We start from the raw sequence: 18,849 nt of genomic DNA, 5'->3' as shown, positions 1-18,849 counted from the left end.
AATACCAGTAGTTAAGAAAAAAGAAAACACAACCACATCTTGTTGAGAAGAGCCAGATATTCCTGGTTAATAGTGGAAAGCATTCCTGTGTGTGCACACCCAAGGATCTTGGGAATAAAGGAAAGGTTTGGGGGATTCAAGATGGTGCTTGTCAGCTGGGCATGGTGGCTCATGCCTGTAATCCTAGCTACTCAGGAGGCTGAGATCTGAGGATTGAGGTTCAAAGCCAGCCCAGGCACAAAAGTCTGTGAGGCTCTTCAATTAACCACCAGAAAACCGGAAGTGGGCTGGGAGTTTGGCCTAGTGGTAGAGTATTTGCCCAAAGACCTCGGTTCAATTCCTGGGTACCACCTACATAGAAAAAAGGCCAGAAAGTGGTGCTGAGGCTCATTTAAGTGGTAGAGCTCTAGCCTTGAGAAAGTCCAAGGACAGTGCTCAGGCCCTGAGCTCAAGCCCAGGACTGATAAACAACAACAACAACAAAAATGGTAATGGGACTGTGGCTCAAGGGGTAAGGTGGTAGCCTTGAGATGAAGAGCTCAGTGACAACATCCAGGCCAAGAGTTCGATCCCCATGTGGGGGGGGGGGAAGATGATGCTTGTCATCTGGAGATGAAAACAAGACTCCTGCTGCAGCCTGAGCTGCTCCTCCCTGCAGGCCACCCAGAGTGGCTGCCATTTGAAGTAGCTGCCCCGTGGGCTGTGCTGAGTGGACAAAATGATGCAGGCTGAGAAAGGCCAGCCAAGCCCCTCACCATTTGCAATCTCCAAATCTGGGGGAAATGCCACAGTCCAAGTGGGCGCTGTGTTTCATCTCATTGCATAATACTACAGCATTCTCTGTGTGTAGTGGCTGTTCTATATATATAGATATATATACACCGGGAGGCAACATATGGCTCTCCCCACCCCCACCTGTCAAAACTGTGACTACATCGCTTCTGACGACCAGAAGGAAGCTGCTAGGCTGGGCCAGGATTCTAAATGCTGAGGAGGTAATTCAAAGCCATGAAAAGCTGCACCATATGCTTTGAGGTTGCCAGCTGCTTATGTGCATGGGGGCGAGTTTGGTGTCAGTCTGCAAAGCCCAGCAATGGCACTCTCCTTGCTGTGGTGTGCGCCCGGTGTGTATGGGGTGGGGGAGTTAGGGTTTGGGATGCCATTTTTTTTCTCCCTGAAGGAGGATTGGATGAGGGCGGTGGTTCCCCAAGAGATGTACAATGAGCACGGGTCCCCCAAATTCTGCCCCTGATAACATCAGGCCTGGCCAAACAGTAGTTCTTTCTTTCTTTTTTTTTTTTTTTAGAAAAAAAAGTTTTCTTTTTTGGTTTCATTTTATTGGATAAAGATTAAGAAAGCGCCAGCTGTGAGAGAGGAGAAGCAAGCCCGCACGCCGGGCGGGCGGCCCGCGGCGCGGGTCTACCTGGAGGCGCTGGTCTCGGCCAGCCGGTTGTTCATGATGCCCAGCGCGCCCACGCCGCCCGAGAAGCCGTTCTGGCGCGTGTTGACGCACACGCCGCGCGGGTAGCCATTGGCCGTCTCGGACAGCTGCTTCTGCAGCAGCGCCAGCGACACCTTGTTGGAGGCGGTGAGCTCGCGCATGGAGATGAGCTCGCCCGACAGGCGGCGGCCCTCGGTGTCGCTGTCGCGAGCCCCGGGCTCGGCGCCCAGCGCGGCCAGGCGGCGACGCAGCCGGGATCCCGGGGTGATGGCGTTGCGCCGGGCCAGGGGCGCCCCGGGCGCCGGGCAGCAGCGCGCGCAGCAGCGGCAGCTCAGCTTGCGCAGCATCCAGTTCAGCACCTGCTTGATGAGGATGGAGATGACGTTGAAGAGCGAATAGATGCAGCACACGCCGAGCAGGATGAAGAGGAAGTTGCCCAGGCGGTAGAGTCCCTGGTTCCGGTAGGCGGCTTGCTGGCTGCTCACCAGGTCCCCAAAGCCGATGGTGCTGAAAGTGACGAAGCAGAAGTAGAGCGAATCCATGTAGTCCCAGCCCTCCACGCTGGTGTACATGGCCGAGGCGCAGCACGACAGCAGCACGGCGAACAGGCCCAGGATGAGCAGCACGTGGTACACCGAGGGCTTCCAGCCCGCCAGGCTGTCGGCCTCCGACGGCGCCGAGCCCCGGCGGAGCGTGGCGGGCAGCAGGCCGCTGCGGCGCAGCTGGCGCTCGCGGCACGCGCGCATGATGAAGGCCAGCAGCGAGATGATCCGCTCCAGGAAGAGGTTGAAGAAGAGGATGGTGCCCGCGCAGCCGAACAGGCCGTAGGCGATGAGGAAGGCCTTCCCACCCACCGTGGCAGGAGTGGTCATGCCGAAACCTGGGGAGACACGAGGGGGCGGTCAGCGAGTGCAGGGGGGCGCTGGGAGGTGGGGGAGCGCGTGCATGGGGGGGGGAGGCCAAAATGCAGGGGCTGGCCTGGCTCCTAGCCGGAGAGGCCCTCGTCACCTACACACTCCCCTCCCTGGGTGTGATTGGACATGGTTCCTGATCTTCTCCATCCTTAAATCTGCGGAGGAGACGGGGTGGGCGCTTACCTGGGGGGGGGGTTCATCCACCCATCCACCAGGTAGGGCGGGAGCAGAAGAACCCTCAGGCTATAAAGCAGCAGAAGGCATGGGCCGGGAGTTTGGCCTAGTGATTGAGTGCTTGCCTAGCATGCACGAAGACCGGGGTTCGATTCCTCCGTACCCGACATACATAGCAAAAAGCCGAAAGTGGTGCTGAGGCTCAAGTGGTGGAGTGCAAGCCTTGAGAAAGTCCAAGGACAGTGCTCAAGCCCTGAGCCCAAGCTCAGGACTGGGAAAAAAAAAAAAAGCAGCAGAAGGCAAAGATGCAAAACCATGGAAATACCCACAATGCCAACAAGTTGTCATCGGTTCCACTACTGCACACCCTGCCCCTCCCCCACTCCCACTACATTTTTTTTTTTTTAATATACACCTGGACAGACAGCCTTGTAAGCCAGAATTCTATAAAGGCTTCACTAATTAGGGTTGCATACTCGGGGACCCAATGGAGTGTCAGGTTCCAGAAAAGGGATTTGTTTGTTTGTGCCAGTATTCGAGTTTAAATTTAGGGCTTGCGAGCTTAGCCTTTGTTGTTGTTGTTTTCCACTTAAGGCTGGCACTATCACTTGAACCACAGCTTTTGGCTTTTTGGTGGTTCGTTGGAGATAAGAATTTCACAGACTTTCCTGTCCAGACTGGCTTCAAACCAAGATTCTCCAATGTCAGCCTCCTTGGCAGCTAGGATTACAAGTGTGAGCCCTCAATGTCTGGCTGGGAAGGGCTTTATGAAGCTTGAGAAAAGAATGGAGCAGGGGCCAGGAGTTTGGCCTAGTGGTTAAAGTGCTTGCCTAGCATGCATGAAGACCCGGGTTCTATTCCTTGGTACCACATATATAGAAAAAAAAAAGCCGGAAGTGGTGCTGAGGCTCAAGTGGTAGAGCTCTAGCCTTGAGAAAGTCCAAGGACAGTGCCCAGGACTGGTAAAAAAAAAAAAAAGCCGGAAGTGGTGCTGAGGCTCAAGTGGTAGAGCTCTAGCCTTGAGAAAGTCCAAGGACAAGCCCAGGACTGGTAAAAAAAAAAAAAAAAGAATGGAGCAATACATGGTGGCTCAAGCCTGTGATCCTAGCTACAGGGGAGGTAAAGATTGGAGTCCCAGGCTGGTGTGGGCAAAAAAAATTCAGGAGACTCTCTCAACCAATGGCCTTGGTGTGGCCTGCTGTCTGAGCTATGGAGGAAGCATAATGGCCTGCCATCTCCTATGACAAGGGGAAGCACTGGGAGAAGTATCCGTGTCCAGGCAGCACAGCGTAGTGAAAATAACCCATGCAAAAAGGGGCTGGAGGCATGGCTCAAGTGGTCTAGCTCTAAATTCAATCCCTAGTATTTCTAACAGGGAGAGGGGAGAGATCAAGTGTAAATCCACAGCCTTCTGAGTGTGCACATGGCTCTGCCACAGAATACTAGCACCTTTTTTTTTTCTGACACTGTCTGTCGCTCTGGTCAAGGGGGAGGTTTCGGCTTAGCTTGGGTCCTGTCCTGTGCTGCTCATGTGTATCTGGGGTTTTGTCTTCAGAGATCTTTCCTGTGTGAGGGATAGCTGCTTATTGTTTGACCCTTTCTGTGCCTTAGCCTCATCACTTGTTCTAAGCGCAGGCTTTTTTTTTTTTGCCAGTCCTGGGCTTGCGCTCAGGGTCTGAGCACTGTCCTCAGACTTTCTCAAGGCTAGAGCGCTACCACGTGAGCCTCAGCATCACTTCTGGCTTTTTTTCTATGTATGTGGTACCAAGGAATCGAATCCCGGTCTTCCGTGCATGCTAGGCAAGCACTTTAACCACTAGGCCAAACTCCCAGCCCTGCAAGGACAGACTTTAAAAGAGTTTTTATTCGTTTGTTTCTGTTGCCCACCATTCAGGACAGCACAGCGGGGTTGCTTTGCCTCTCCATCCTGAGCTGCTCTCCTTAAAGAGCCCAGCATTTCCTGGTGCTGAGTGTGTGTGTGGGGGGGGGGGGGCAGGGAAGAGAGGTTGTTAATCTTTTTTTCCTTTTGCCAGTTCTGGGCTTGGGCTAAAGGCCTGAGCACTGTTCTTGGGCTTTTGGAAGGCTAGCGCTCTACCACTTAAGCCGCAGCACCACATCTGGCTTTTTTCTATGTATGTGGTATCGAGGACTCGAATCTGGGTCTTTGTGCATGGTAGGCAGTACTCTACCACTAGGCCAAACTCCTGGCCCTTGTTAATCTCTTGATAGGAAGATGCACTTCCTGGAATCTGAGCTGAAAATGGACCCTTTGAGTAACTCTGTGGCATAGCTAAGTGCCTCTAGCTGCAAAACATTAGTAGGAAAGCATTAAGTAGGAATTGTTAGGTCTGCCTGGAAGAAATGACTTCTTCCCTTGGCTCTCTTCCCCTGTTCCCTGGAAATCCCCACCCAGCACCTGTAACCTGGCAACTGGCATGCCTGGGGGCAGTGGGAGGTCCCCCAGTCTGAGGTATTTCCCCATCCTCTGAGATCACATCTACTTCCACTGTGGCCACACCCCTCCCTCTATATAAACTCTCACTTCCCGCCATAAGCTCTCTTGCTCATGCGAGTCTGCTCTTTCCTCACGCAATAAACCCTCTTCTGAACTGCGTGGAGTTTCCTTTTACCTTACATCTGGTGTCTGACTTGGATGGGGGAGAGGTCAGGAGTGGCTGGATCCCCTCCATTTCTCTGAGGGTCAATCCAGCTTCTGCCCCCCCTCCCCCTCAAACCGGAGAAAGGAAACTCCACTCTGGGACCTCTGCCTTTCCCATTGCTGGCAGTGCATTCGCTACAATGTTTCCTGTCTGCACCTGGTGAGTGACTCCTGCCTGCAGGCCTCTTTTCTGTCTCCTTTAACTCACCCCTGCCTAGCGTTCTCTCCCTGTGTTTAAGACCCTGTACCCGCAATCTGTTCTGGTGATATTGGATTCCTCCTCCCTGCCCTACTCTACTTTCCCACTCAACATCCTTATGGACTCTACCCAAGGATGTCCTCACTCACTCCACCCCCTGTCATTCTCACTGACTGTGCCCCAAGTTCAGTGACCCCACCCCTTGACATCCTCACTGACTCCACCCCCAGTCACCACTGACTCCCTCCACTCCCTGCACTGCCCTCCTTGTCCTAACTTTTCCCCTACCTCCTCACTGACCACCCCCCATCCTCCCAGACTTCACTTCCTCTTAGTGTTTCTTATTACAATGGGGTCTCATCAGTCTCACCCAAGTCGGGACACCCCTTTGGGATATCTTTTACGCTCTTTAGATGTTCTACTCAGGGACTCCATAAAGCCAAAATGGGTCATCTTTCACTGCAATCATGTCTGGCCAAAGTATAGGCTAGACAATTGGTCTCAATGGCCCCCAAACGGAACTTGGATTATAATATTCTCAGGAATTTAGACAATTTCTGCCGACACAATGGTAAATGGCCAGAGGCTCTATGTGTTCAGGCTTTCTTTGCTCTCCATGCTTGCCCTTCTCTCTACCAATCCTACTCAACTTCCCCTAGCCTCCTGGCACAGGGGCATCCTGTCCCTGCCAAATCACCTAAGAGCCTGGAGCCTCTTCCTAACCCTAAAGTGCCTGATCCCCTGCTCAACAATGAAGACTCTGCTCCTCCTCCCCAAGCTGACCCTTTCCTTCCTTGTCCTCGCCTTTCATCTCCTTTTTCCTCACCCCCCGAAGCTCACACCCAATCCTGCACAGGTGGCTCACAGCCTCCAGCAGCCCCCTTATTTCCTCTGCGAGAGGTGGCAAGGGCGGACAGAGTTTTTCATGTGCAGGCCCCCTTTTCAATGACCCATCTTTCCCCGATCAAGAAGTGACTGATATCTTACTCCCAAGAAATTACACCAAAGAGTTGAAATACCTTGTTCAGACCTATGACCTCACCTGGCATGATTTATATACAGTCCTGTCCTCTACCCTTACCTCTGAAGAAAAGGAAAGGGTTTGGGTTGCAGCCCAGGCACATGCTGATGAAACCCACCACTAGACAATACTTTCCCAGTAGGGGCAACGGCTGTGCCCAGGGAAGAGCCCAAGTGGGATTATGAAAGTAATGGACCTGGAAGGGTTAGCAGAAACAGGATGGTAACCTGCCTGGTAGCTGGCCTCCAGAAGGCAGCCCACCATGCAGTCAACTATGATAAACTAAAGGAGGATACTCAGAGACCCACTGAAAACCCAGCCGAATTTCTTGATCGCCTTACAGTGGCACTCCAGCGTTCTACTAAGCTGGACCCGGAGTCAAAAGAAGGTGCATGGTCCTTAATACCCATTTTATTTCCCAATCAGCTCCTGATATTTAAAAAAGGTTGAAAAAGGCTGAGGATGGCCCTCAAACCCCCCAAGGAGATCTGGTGAGCATGGCCTTTAAGGTTTTTAACAACTGGGAGGAACAGAAAAAAGCTGATAAGGCTGCCCGTAAGAGGAAAAATTGCCAGCTCCTGGCTGTCGCCCTTCGGGCTCCTCAAAGAAGAGGCGCCCAATGCACACCACCCAGACCATGCTTCAAGTCTGGCAAAGAAGGCCACTGGGCAAGAGCTTGCCCTACTCTACAACCACCATCTGGACTCTGCCTAAGTGTGGACAGCTGGAATACTGGGGAGTCGACTATCCCTCCTTGTCTCTACAAGGTGGGCCAGTCCCTCCCATACCTCCCACACATGGGGAGGGGCCAACTTATCCAGGATACTCAGCTTGGCAACAGAAGTGCGATGCTGCCCAGGGCCGCTGGATCCCACAAGCCTCACGATGGAGGAGCCCAGGGTATGTCTCCAGGTTGCAGGCAAGCTACTTGCATCCTTTCTTTTGGATATGGGAGCCAGTTATTCATTGTTACCTGAGTATTCCAGCCTGTCTTTTCCCTCCCAGATCTCAGTGATGGCCTTCTTACTTGCTCTGCAACTACCCATGTAGAATAGATAACTTTCCTTTTTTTACATTCCTTTCTAATCTTACTCTGCTGTCCCATATCCAAGGCTCCCTCAGCCTCTTAAAGCCCGTTTCCTTCTCCCGCAATTTTGCCTGAGGATCAAGTCTTTTTCAAGACCCTTAATCTGTCTGGTGTACACCTTAAGTGGACTGGCCCTCATCAGGTCCTGCTGACCCCTCCCACTGCAGTTTAGCTTAATGGACAGCCACAGTGGTTTCTTCTGTCAAGAGTGAAAAAGACTCCTGCTCTTGCCCTTTCTCTGACTCCAAAGTGTCTTGCATCCCTAAAGAAGATGGCACCCCGGCCTCCTAAGACTTCTTTAGAATTTCATCCAAGGACACATATGTACGTTCACTACCATGGAACTGTTACTGCTCCTCTGGACAGACAGCATCCCCACCTCCTACCCTCAATGTCAATGCCCCTTGTCAGCAGAAAGTAGCCAGAAAGAGTCGGCGCCCCTTTACAACTATTACAAGGCGGGAATGTTAGGTCCACCTGGAAGAAATGACTTCTTCCCTTGGCTCTCTCTCCCTGCACCCTGGAAATCCCCACCCAGCACCTGTAACCCTGGCAACTGGCATGTCTGGGGGCAGTAGGAGGTCCCCCAGTCCAAGGTATTTCCCCATTCCCTGAGATCACATCCACTTCCGCTGTGTCTATATCCCTTCCCCTATATAATCTCTCACTTCCCACCATAAGCTCTCTTGCTTGCCCAACTCCATCTTGGGCAGCAGGAGTCTGCTCTTTCCTCACACAATAAACCCTCTTCTGAACTGCATGGAGTTTCCTTTTGGCAGACATTATAGGAATCCACTTAACTCATGTCCAACAACAGCTTGTGCACTGCCAGGGGAGTGAGACCATTCATGGGAAAGAGATATGTCTCATTAGCTATTATTTCCCTAAAAAAGCCAGAATAACATATATTTCTTATATGACAGAGTAAAATCTTTCTTTAAGCCTGTATGTTTATCATAGTCTAGATTCCCTGGAGGAAATACCCAACTGCCTGAATATACTCAATGACCAAAGGAAAATCTTAACATAGTATTCATTCTGCAAAGGTTTAGTTGGATATTTATATTCAGAATTTGGCTACAAAGAGTGAAAAATAAACTAAGGATTTACCTAAGAATTTGATGGAATGATTCTGCTATGCTTTAAAGCAAGCCAAGCTCAAATTCTTGTGTTCATAAAGAAGCTCTGATTTTATGCAGCTATATATGGGGTGGAGTGCATATGTGTTCACAAAACATCACAGATTGATAGTCTAGATGTCCAGAAATATAGGTAAATAATGGTCTGTTTATAATAAGGAAATACTACACATAAAAAAATGAACCATAGCTATTTCAACAAGGATGAATCTCATAAAGAAGAAATGCTGAACATGCGTGAAAACAGAAAGATGAAATCTGTTGGAATTATTATTATTTTTTGCCAGTCCTGGGACTTGAACTCAGGGCCTGAGCACTGTCCCTAGGCATTCTCAAGGCTAGTACTCTACCACTTGATCTACAGCATCACTTCCAGCTTTTTTCTATGTATGTGGTACCGAGGACTCAGGCAAGCACTCTACCTCTAGGGCAAACTCGCAGCCCTGTTGGAATTATTTTGAAGGGGTAGGAGGGTAAGGAAGCGTAACAGAGAGGGCTAGGTTGATTTGAATACATTGTATACATACATGGAGATGTCACAATGGAACTCCTTTTTGTACAACTGATGCTACTAAAATAAAGGAAGGGCTGGGAATGTGGCTTAGGGGTAAAGTACTTGCCTAGCATGCATGAAATCCTGGGTTAATTCCTCAGTATCATATAAACTGAAAAATCCAGAAGTGGTGCTGTGGCTCAAGTGGTAGAGTGCTAGCCTTGAGCAAAAAAAGCTCAAGGCAACTCCTAGGCCCTGAGTTCAAGCCCCAGGACTGGCAAAAGTTATAAATAAATTTAAAAAATAATAAGAAGAAATAACAACGGGAAATAAAGGATGTTGACAAAAGATGCTGTCTACAAAAGAATTTATTCTGCATTATTCTAGCAAGACAATATCAAGCAAAAACAAGTTTTTGGTACTTCTCAGGGATGTGCATTTGGTTGGTCAAAGTATAAGGAATAATAGGAAAGTACTTTGAGAGCATACTGGAGATTCTAGCAGAACACAGCCGGTAGCACATCCTTGACAGGGAAAGTTGTCCTGGTTGAGGGATGCTTCAGAAGGGAGCACCAGAAGCAATGAGAAAGGAGGCACCTTCCTCGCCTGCCAGCTCAGTGGAATCAGCTCTTCATTGCTGGATCAGTGGAGCGACCAATGTCACAGCAAGATCACCCTCATATTGAAAGGACTGGGGTTTCCTTTCAGGGTAGGCAGAGCGTGACTGGGTAGTGATACAGGTCTACTGACCTGGGTGGTTTTTACCTCACTGACAGCTGGATGCCATTTGCTAAACTACGTTTTATGAATTTTGTTCTACTCTCATGATGACAACTTTTGAGGGTGAGAAGTTTGATATTGATCAAGGTGAATTGTAGTCATAAACTGTTTTGTTTAATGGCAACTCATCTGAACAACAATAAAATAATAAAAGTAAATAAAATAAAACCCTTTAAATAAGAAAACTTGACTGGACAGTAGAGGAAGGAACTGCAGAGGAGATAGATATGACCTGCAGCTTGTTCCATTTCTTTGGAGACAGACTGCCATCCATTTGTCTGACTGAAGCCTGCTGACTAGATCAGTGGACCCAACGCTTCTAGTCATTCATGAAAACAAAACCGCTCGTAACAGGGGTCATTTCATTCTCTTCCTAAAGCAATGGAAAATCCTAAACTCGTTAAGAGAACATTCAATTGGATTTCCCTATTCTTTAAGATTTTTTGTAGTATTTAAAGCTGAGAATAATTTGTGGTATATAACAGGTTTTAAAGAGAAGTTCTAGACAAAGCTATGTTAGACTTAATTAAATTGGCAACAAGCAGCATCTCCTCCTTCCCCCACCTCCTCCCAGGCTGTCTGAAAGGTTCAGAATTAGCCAGGGATGGGTGGAAGATAAGCACCAGGTAGAAGACTTGTGGTAGGGTTCAGGCATCCTCTACCCCTCCCCAAACCACGCAATGGCTATTAGGGGTTAGGCAAGAGAAGCTCTAGCAGCAGTGAGAGGAGAGCTGGGCAGCTCACTTCTAGCTGGAGGCTGGTTAGGGCTCAAATGCATCAGTGAGCTTGTGTGGAATGTGGGGAGAGTTCCAGGAGAAGCAGAGTCTCAAGTGTGTCTTCCAGAGTGGCAAACTCTACTGGTAAATTGTCTCTGTGGGAGGCTGACAGGGGCTGCTCACATATAGACAGTGAAGGAAGAAGACAGAGATGCAAGAAGTCTGCCATTCTAGGATGCTAGAATCTAGACCTTTTGCTTTCTTCCTTTGAGATGGTTTCTCACTGTGTTGTTTAGGCTGACTTCAAATTCCTGGGCTCAAGCCATCCTCAGCCTCTCTGGTAACTGTATCTTCAGGCATGTACCACTACCCCTGACTTATAACTGCTATCTTAACTATCTCCAAAAGACACATGTGTTACTGAAGGCATGGTCTCCAGGGTAGTACTATTGGGAAATGGTGGAAGCTAGTCTAGGGCCCCTTGCAAAGGATTTTGTGCAATGTATCTCCCTCTGCAACCAGCATGCTCTCTAGAGTCAACACAGCTCTTCTCTGCTGCCCCTACAGGGAGAATCTGGGCTGGAATTGGTCCTAGCATCTTCTTGTGTCTCTATTTTAGCTTTTTCATCACAACCCCTCTGTCAGGTGGTAACTGCAGGCCCGAAACAAAGCTGGAATCGCTCTGCCCAGCATGCAGGGGACAGGCAGGCAGGTCTGCAGGTTCTCTGATAGCAGACAGCAGTCAGTGAAAGTGTCCCACTTCTTGCCTGGTTTCTCAGGTCTGACTCCTTGGATCGGCTTCTCTTCCCTCACTTTTTTAAATACCACAATTAGCTCAGCTCCAGAGGTTGGTTGTGGGGCCAGGAGGGATGGTCTGTCCATACTTCATGCATAACATAATAAACTCCAGGCTCTGGGGTATGGTGAGGTCCAGAATCAGTGCTACATTCGTTCTGCTCTATGTCTTGCACCACTGCCTGGGTCATTGCTTCCCAGCATGGGAGATCAGACCCCAATCTCTGGCAACATGTGTGAATCCAGGCTGACTGTGCAAAGGAACCTTGAATCTCCAGCCAGGGAAAAGGCAAACCTTGCCACCCTGAGAATCAGTTCGTCGCCCTTGTCACACCCTGCAGAGGTGTCATCTGTCCCCAGGCTCACACCAAGCCTGCTGTTTTGTTTATGCTACAATTGATCTGCCATTCCAGTTTGCAAGGAGCAGACACTTGGGGGCTTTATTATGTCACTCTGACAAAAGCTGTGAAACACATTCCCACAGCCTGTCTGGTGCCACCTGTGCAAGTGGGGCCCTGGTGACAGGGGCTTCAAGAGTTCAGCTCCAAGGATGTGAAATGGGGAGGCCAGGGCCAATCTACACTGTGCACCTTTAGGTGGCAACTTCTGCTGGGCACTTGACATAGTTCTCCCATCCACCGGGTGAGGGAGGCATTACCATCCCAACAAGGCAAGTGAGGAAGTGGCCCCAGGAGGTGAAGCTTCTCACTGTGGGAGTTTGAAAGAGGCAGAGACATCCTGAAGCCTGTGCCCTTTCCATTGTGCCAGACAGATGGGCAGCCTTGGCTTATTATTCTCTGGACCTTTTCCTGCTGGGCACTGTATCATCAGCTCTGAAGGAAGCAAATACAATTTACAATCCAATCTGCTATTCTTTTTTTTTTTTTTGTCAGTCAGTCATGGGGCTTGAACTCAGGGCCTCGGCATTGTCCCTGAGCTCTTCAGCTCAAGGCTACCCCTGGAGCCACAGCCTCAGATCTCAGCCTCCTAAGTAGCTAGGTTACAGGTGTGAGGCACACTGGGCCAGGCTCCCAGTGAGCTCTTCTTTTGAGAGAAAAACTGGCACTACCAGTAATTACCTAGGGTCAGGATGTATAATCCAGGGCTTCTCATCAACTGGGCTGTGGGATTAAAATGTAGATTACCACTTCAAAAGGTTTCTTTAGGAAGTTGGGAACAGCCTAGGAATCTGTATTTTAACAACAATTTCTCAATGTGTTGTAAATGAAGTTATTAAGACGCAATGAGGTTAGTTCCCATGCTAGTGGCTCTCAGCCTGTAATCCTTGCTACTCAGGAGGCTGAGATCTGAGGATCCAGGTTTGAAGCCAATCTAGGCAGGAAAGTCTGGGAGACTCTCATCTCCAATACACTGCTCAGGAAGAGCCAATTATATGTGATTTTTAGGTAGATAAGAAATCATGTTTTAGTATAAGTATTCCCTAAATATGCATGAAATATACTAAACAATGATTTCTTTTTTTTGGTATGTGCTGGTCTTGGGGCTTGAACTCAGTGCCTGGGTGCTGTCTCTAAGGTTTTTGCTCAAGATCCACACCTCCACTTCTGGCTTTTTTTTTTTTTTTTTGTAGTTAATTGCAAGTAAGAGCCTCACACTGGTTTTGAACTGTAATCCTCAGATCTCAGCCTCCTGAGTAGCTAAGATTATAGGCATAAGCAACCCAGCACCTGGTTTAAACACTGGTTTCTTATCTGAAATTCAGATTTAACTAGATGTCCTGTATTTCTATTTGCTGAGCATGGAAACTTACTGTTGGCCTTAATAAAATGCATAGCACATACATCCAGGAAGCTTTTCCCAATACCCCCATCCCACTTGTCCCTTTGTGATTGTGACTTATGATTTGTGACTTGTGAAGGGAATGAAGAGCCTTGCTTTACTAATCAACAATCTTGAGGCTCACAGAGGCCTTGCCCAAGGTCAGCCAAAAGCTTGGCTTTACTTCATAAAGTAACGGTGAAAAGTAGGGTGGGTTATAGAGAGACACAGGGCTGCTATCAGGCTGTCCTGTGCTCTCTGGGAGAGAAGAGTCCGGACCAAACTTTGTGGATGGGGACTGGTTGATTGAGAAGACACAAGGCCAGGAATGTCCCTGTTTCATGAGACCCAGCTATTAAAGCCATAGGCTTCCCACAGTGCCCAGGACATAACAAGTGGTCCCCAAAATACCAGCTATGGGTGAAGTATGGTGTTTCTGTCACAGACATGTGTCCCTGGGGATGCATTCAAGAAAGAGAGACTCATTACTGAAGGAAGGAGTTCTGTCTTATTCCCCAAGGTCACGTAAAGTACTAGGCGGGAGCTCACCAGCTCGTCTGCAGGCGGTTCTTTTGGACCTTGGTCCCCAGGGAATAATGGCCCCCACACCCAAGGTGAAGCATTCCATTATGGGCCTGGCCAAGAATATCGCCCTAGGCCTCCAAGAAACCATTACCCATCTTTTAATTTTTACTTTCTTGTTCAGCCCTGTATAAGCCTACCCCTAAATCCAGTCCCTGCACAACCTCCAATCCCACGGGAAGGTCTGTCCCTGCCCCCCCCCCCCCTGTTTCTCAATAAACAGTCCTCACCTGTTGACAACTGAGTCCAGCCTATTCCTTTTCCATTCTCCTCCATTTTCCTTACACTCATACCATGAACCATCTCAGATGCATCTGGAAAAGATCCCACACATAAGCTCTCAAGCCTGGCTCTCCCACCAACTCCTGTATTTTCACTTCATCAGGATGATTTTTCCACCTTTGGGCTCACTGCCACCTCCAGCCCTGCATCACTCTGTAAGAAGCCCAGCTAGAGCACTATATTTTCCACTCTCAAACTGCATTTATTATTATTATTAATTATTATTATTATTGTCAGTCCTGGGAGCTGTCTCTGAGCTTTTGCACTCAAGGCTACAGATCTATGTCTGTTTTTTTTTTTTAAAGCTTTAATGGAGATAAGAGTCTCACAGGGCTGGGAGTTTGGCTTAGTGATAGAGTGCTTGCCTAGCATGCATGCATGAAGACCCAGGTTCAATTCCTCTGCGCCACATATACAGAAAAAAGACAGAAGTGGTGCTGAGGAAGCCAAAGGACAGTGCTCATGTCTTGAGTTCAAGCCCAGCACTGGCCAAAAAAAAAAAAGTGATATGAAAAATGGTTCTGTTGGTGGGCTGATGTATTTTTGAGTGCTTGTGGAGTTGTCTAATCTGCAGAATTCAATGGTTATCTTTCATGGGGTGGCAGCCCCAGCTTCCTTCTCAGGTGCACATGCACACGTGCGTGCGTGCGTGCGTGTGTGTGTGTGTGTGTGTGTGTGTGTGTGTGTGGTAGTGGAGTGTCTGTTTCATACAGATTTTCAGTCCCTCAGGATGGAGTCATGACACATGGAGTCAGAAAGTAGCACCCCCCCCCCCAGGTTTTCTTATCTACCTTTGGCTTACTTTTGACCTCTGAGATCATTTTCACTTTAATGACCGCAGGCTGGGATGCCTGGCTGGGGAGGGGAGCAGTTCTTAACCTGAGAAAGGTTTGGATGAATGGTGAGAAAAGGCAACTGCCTCCCAGAAGTATGCATGCTTTCCTGACGGCGGGACTGCCTTCCACCCCCACTCTGTGCTTCAGCTCAGAGATTAAATTCTTTTTTTCTCCTCACCAGAAATCATTCAGCAAAATGAGTTATTAAAAGCTGGTTATCTACTCCTGCCTCCGGGTAGCTCCTGCTTAACAACCCCTCCTGGGGAGCAGCTGACAAGCAGGCCCCGAGGAACTGGCTGGAAGATGACTCATTTACATACAGCCCGGCTCCATCCTGCCCCCCAGATCTGTCCCTCTCATGACTAATCCTCTTTTGGATGAGATCATTGCCCCACCTGCCCCCTTCCCCCAAAAGAACAGAGTCCTACCTCTGCCTAGGACTTTGGGAGCAAGCCTCCATCAGAAAGGAGCAGAACTTTAAGAACACTGTGATTTCTGCTCTCAGTTCAACTCTTCAGTTTGTGTTTTTGAATCAGTACCCTCTCCTCCCTATCCACACAGCCACAGAACCCCAGGAGCCAGAGAGAAGTCCCTGGAGAGTATAGAGGCCAGTCCTTGAGGGTCAGGCTCCCCCACCTCTGTGGGGGGGGGGAAGGGAAGGAGTGGGTCACAGAAATTGAACTCAGGGTCTGGGTGCTGTCCCTAAGCTTTTTTTTTTGTCCAAGGCTGCCTAATGCTCTACCACTTTGAGCCACAGTGCGACTTCTGGTTTTCTCATGGTTAGCTGGAGATAAGAGTCTCACGGACTTTCCTATCCAGGCTGGGTCCAAACCACAAATCCTCAAATCTTGGTCCCCTGAGTAGCTAGGATTACAGGCATGATTATCAGTGTCCCATTAGTTTGGCTTTTTTTTTTTTTTTTGCCAGTCCTGGGGCTTGAACTCAGGGCTGTCCTTGGTCTTTTCTCAAGGCCAGTGGTCTGCCACTTGAGTCACAGTATCACTTCCAGCTATTTCTTTGTATGTGGTACTGAGGAATCAAACTTGGCCTTCGTGCATGCTAGGCAAGCACTCTACCACTAGGCCAAACTCCTGGCCCCAAGTTTGGCTGTTTTTAAGGTGTCCTCACACTTGGCCTTCTCTCTTTCTCATCTATACCTGGGTCTCTCTATAGTGGGTCCTCTGGAAGGCTCTTCCAGGGGAAAGCACAAAGAGTAGCACAAAGAACTGGTGCTAAAGAAATAATCAAGAGGGTCTGCACCGTTAGCCATTGACCTACCCAACCTCAGGGCTGGCAGATAGCGTAAGGGGGCTGTCTGCAGTGCCTGGGCATAGTAGCCTCAGCTAGGACGTGGTGTGGATCAGCATGGACCATGGCCATTGGCTGATAAGGCAGGGCTGGTTATACAGGAAGTACGGGAAGGATGGGAGAAACAGTATGGAGCTCTTATCCCAGACCAAGTCTCTGTTGGTGCTTTCAGAGCTGCAATCCCCAGAGCAGAAATCATCACTTGGGTGGGAGTGGGAGGCAGAGGGGTTAGCTGAGCTCTGTGTAAATGTGTCATCTTTTAAGGTACAGGTATAGAAAAGCCATGGGAGTGCAGTGTAATTAAAATCAGAATTCAGGGCCCAGGACCCCAGGCCACAGCTCTTTCCACACCTCCCCTGAGGCCCCACTCAGCTTTCTGTTCAGAGAATGTACCTGTGATTTAGCTCGGAAACACATGCTCAGTTGTATCACACAAGGATATGTGCTTTGGTCCAAAAGGCAGGCCCCCGGCCTGTGGTAGGAGTTTATGTTATCTCCTAAGTGATGGAAGGGGCTGGGAGGGTCTGAGTTCATATCCTAATAGTGCCAAGTAAACAAAGGAAAGAGGGAAGGGAGTGGAGGTTTCCATGTGAAAGACTAAGGCCATTCTATGCCCTCGTGCCGTGACTTCGCTTCTCCAGATGTCAGAGCCACCTGGATCCACTTTCCACAGTGACTTTCTTTGACCTTCACCTTTGTGAGTCTGATTCTTCAGAGAGGATTATTTAATCCTTTGTGACTTGTCATGTTGCCTTGTCCATGAACATACAAGCCACATTCTAAGTTTCTTCCTGCCTGGAAAGTTGCAGAGTCTCCAGGAGTAGTGGCAATGGCTCTCTGTGAATGGGTTGTTTGTCTCAATCATCCTTGGCTTCCATCTTGGTTTGAATTCCACTCCTTTAGCAAGTTTATGAAGCATTTCTTGGTCTTTTGGGTGAAGATCAAGCAGCAAGACAGGGATATAGTGATGCATAATATGAACATGTTTAGTAAGTGTTCTTTTTCTCATCAGTGGAACCCCCTGTAATCCTAGAAGGAAATTAGATGACCAGAACAGCCACTCTGGACAATGGGGAGAAGTTTGATTTCTTATCTAACTTGGTTGTCATTGTAAGCTACAGAGAGCATGTCATGACTGTCCCCATTTGGCAAATAAGGAAATGAATCCATGGAAATAACATGGCTTACAGGACATCTGACTTCCTCAAGTCTGAGCTATCAGTCTTTTCCTCTTTCTTTTGCCAGTCTCAGGGTTTGAACTCAGGGCCTGAGCACTGTCCTTGGGCTTTCTCAAGGCTAGAGTCCTACCAATTGAGCCACAGCATCATTTCTCGCTTTTTTTTCCTATGGATGTGGTACTAAGGAATTGAACCCAGGTCTTCGTGCATGTTAGGCAGGCACTCTACCACTAGGCCCAACTCCTGTCCCAGTCTTCTCCTCTTTCTTAATCACTTCTCCTAGAAATCTTTCAATTATGATAAGAGAACATGTTTGCACTTTGCATTTCGATACTAGTACCAGCTATGAGAGGAGGCTACTGTGCCAAGGGGCTTAGCATATGGCTTGGGAGGAGAGAGGGCACAGGGAGGGCACAGGCTCACCCCTCAGGGTCTCCACCAGAGTCTGATGTCTGTTAGCAGTGAGTCTCCTCTGGTGGGAATTCCTAATGCCACCTCTAAATTCCCATGGGTCATTCAAAAACGGGAACCACACACTATAGCGTCCTTCCTCCTACAGAGGAGAGCAGGGTCTTGGAAGGAGGAAGACCTTGCTGCAGGCCCTGGACCTCAGATCTGTAGCCTCTGGAGCCTGGAGGAGATAAGTCTAGGAGTGAAGTTCCCAGGTGAGTGGCTCACATGCCTGACTGCAGAAGTACAGTGTGGCCATGGCCTGGCTCACTGTTTCTGGCAGCAGCTGAGATAACCGGAACCCAGGACACAAAGCTTCCCTGAGGAGCCAGTGTCTATATTTATCCTGCTAACTGCAGAGGGCTGTCTATACCTGAGAAAGAGCCTCCCCTGGAAAGTAGGGGCAGCCAGGAGCCAGCTGCTTCCATCAGGCCTGCCGAGGAGCTCCAGGCTCACACGGAGCCTCCCCAGGCTCATTCTAATGTGGTCTTCTCACCCCTACTTCGGGCTCAGGGACCAGAACCAGAGTCCAGTCTTCCTGGAGACAGGTAGGTGGCATGGGGCTGGCTGCTGTCCACTCTAGCACCACATGGCATGAGAACTAGTGACTGCAGACAAGTTTCTCTCTGTCCACTCTAGCACCACATGGCATGAGAACTAGTGACTGCAGACAAGTTTCTCTCACAGTCGGTGTGATGCTTGGTACTTAACAGGTGCTCAATAAATACAGTAATAGGATTTTGCTTTGAAAAATTAGTGTGCTTCTAACTTTGTGTGTGTGTGTGTGTGTGTGTGGTGGGGGGGTGGGGGAGGGTGGTGTCATGGAGCTTGATCTTGGCCTAGGCGCTGTCCCTGAGCTCTTCAGCTCAAAGCTACCACCCTACCCCTGGACCTGGGTGTTATACCTGAGCCCTTCAGCCCAAAGCCACAACCCTACCCTTGAGCCAGCCCCTCTTTGTGTTTTCTAGAGGTTAACTGGAGATAAGAGTTTCAGATCCTTTTGTACCCAGGCTTGC

The 18,849-nt window shown here is 49.1% G+C and overlaps 1 protein-coding gene across 1 annotated transcript in view; it reads right to left on the bottom strand.

Moving 5' to 3' along the window:
* Positions 1–582: 582 nt before the first annotated feature.
* The window catches only part of Kcnk12 (potassium two pore domain channel subfamily K member 12), a 43,720-nt gene continuing 25,453 nt past the window's right edge, over positions 583–18,849 (bottom strand). Inside the window, exon 2 of the mRNA XM_090336987.1 lies at positions 583–2,321. Within this exon, the coding sequence (XP_090193113.1) occupies positions 1,420–2,321 (902 nt within the window). The 3' untranslated portion in view covers positions 583–1,419. The remainder of the gene's footprint in view (positions 2,322–18,849) is intronic.

Source organism: Megascapheus bottae, chromosome 7 (assembly GCF_031878675.1).
Source record: "Megascapheus bottae isolate mThoBot1 chromosome 7, mThoBot2.hap1, whole genome shotgun sequence".
Classification (NCBI taxonomy): Eukaryota; Metazoa; Chordata; class Mammalia; order Rodentia; family Geomyidae; genus Megascapheus; species Megascapheus bottae.
This window is presented reverse-complemented; position numbering and strand designations above follow the sequence as displayed.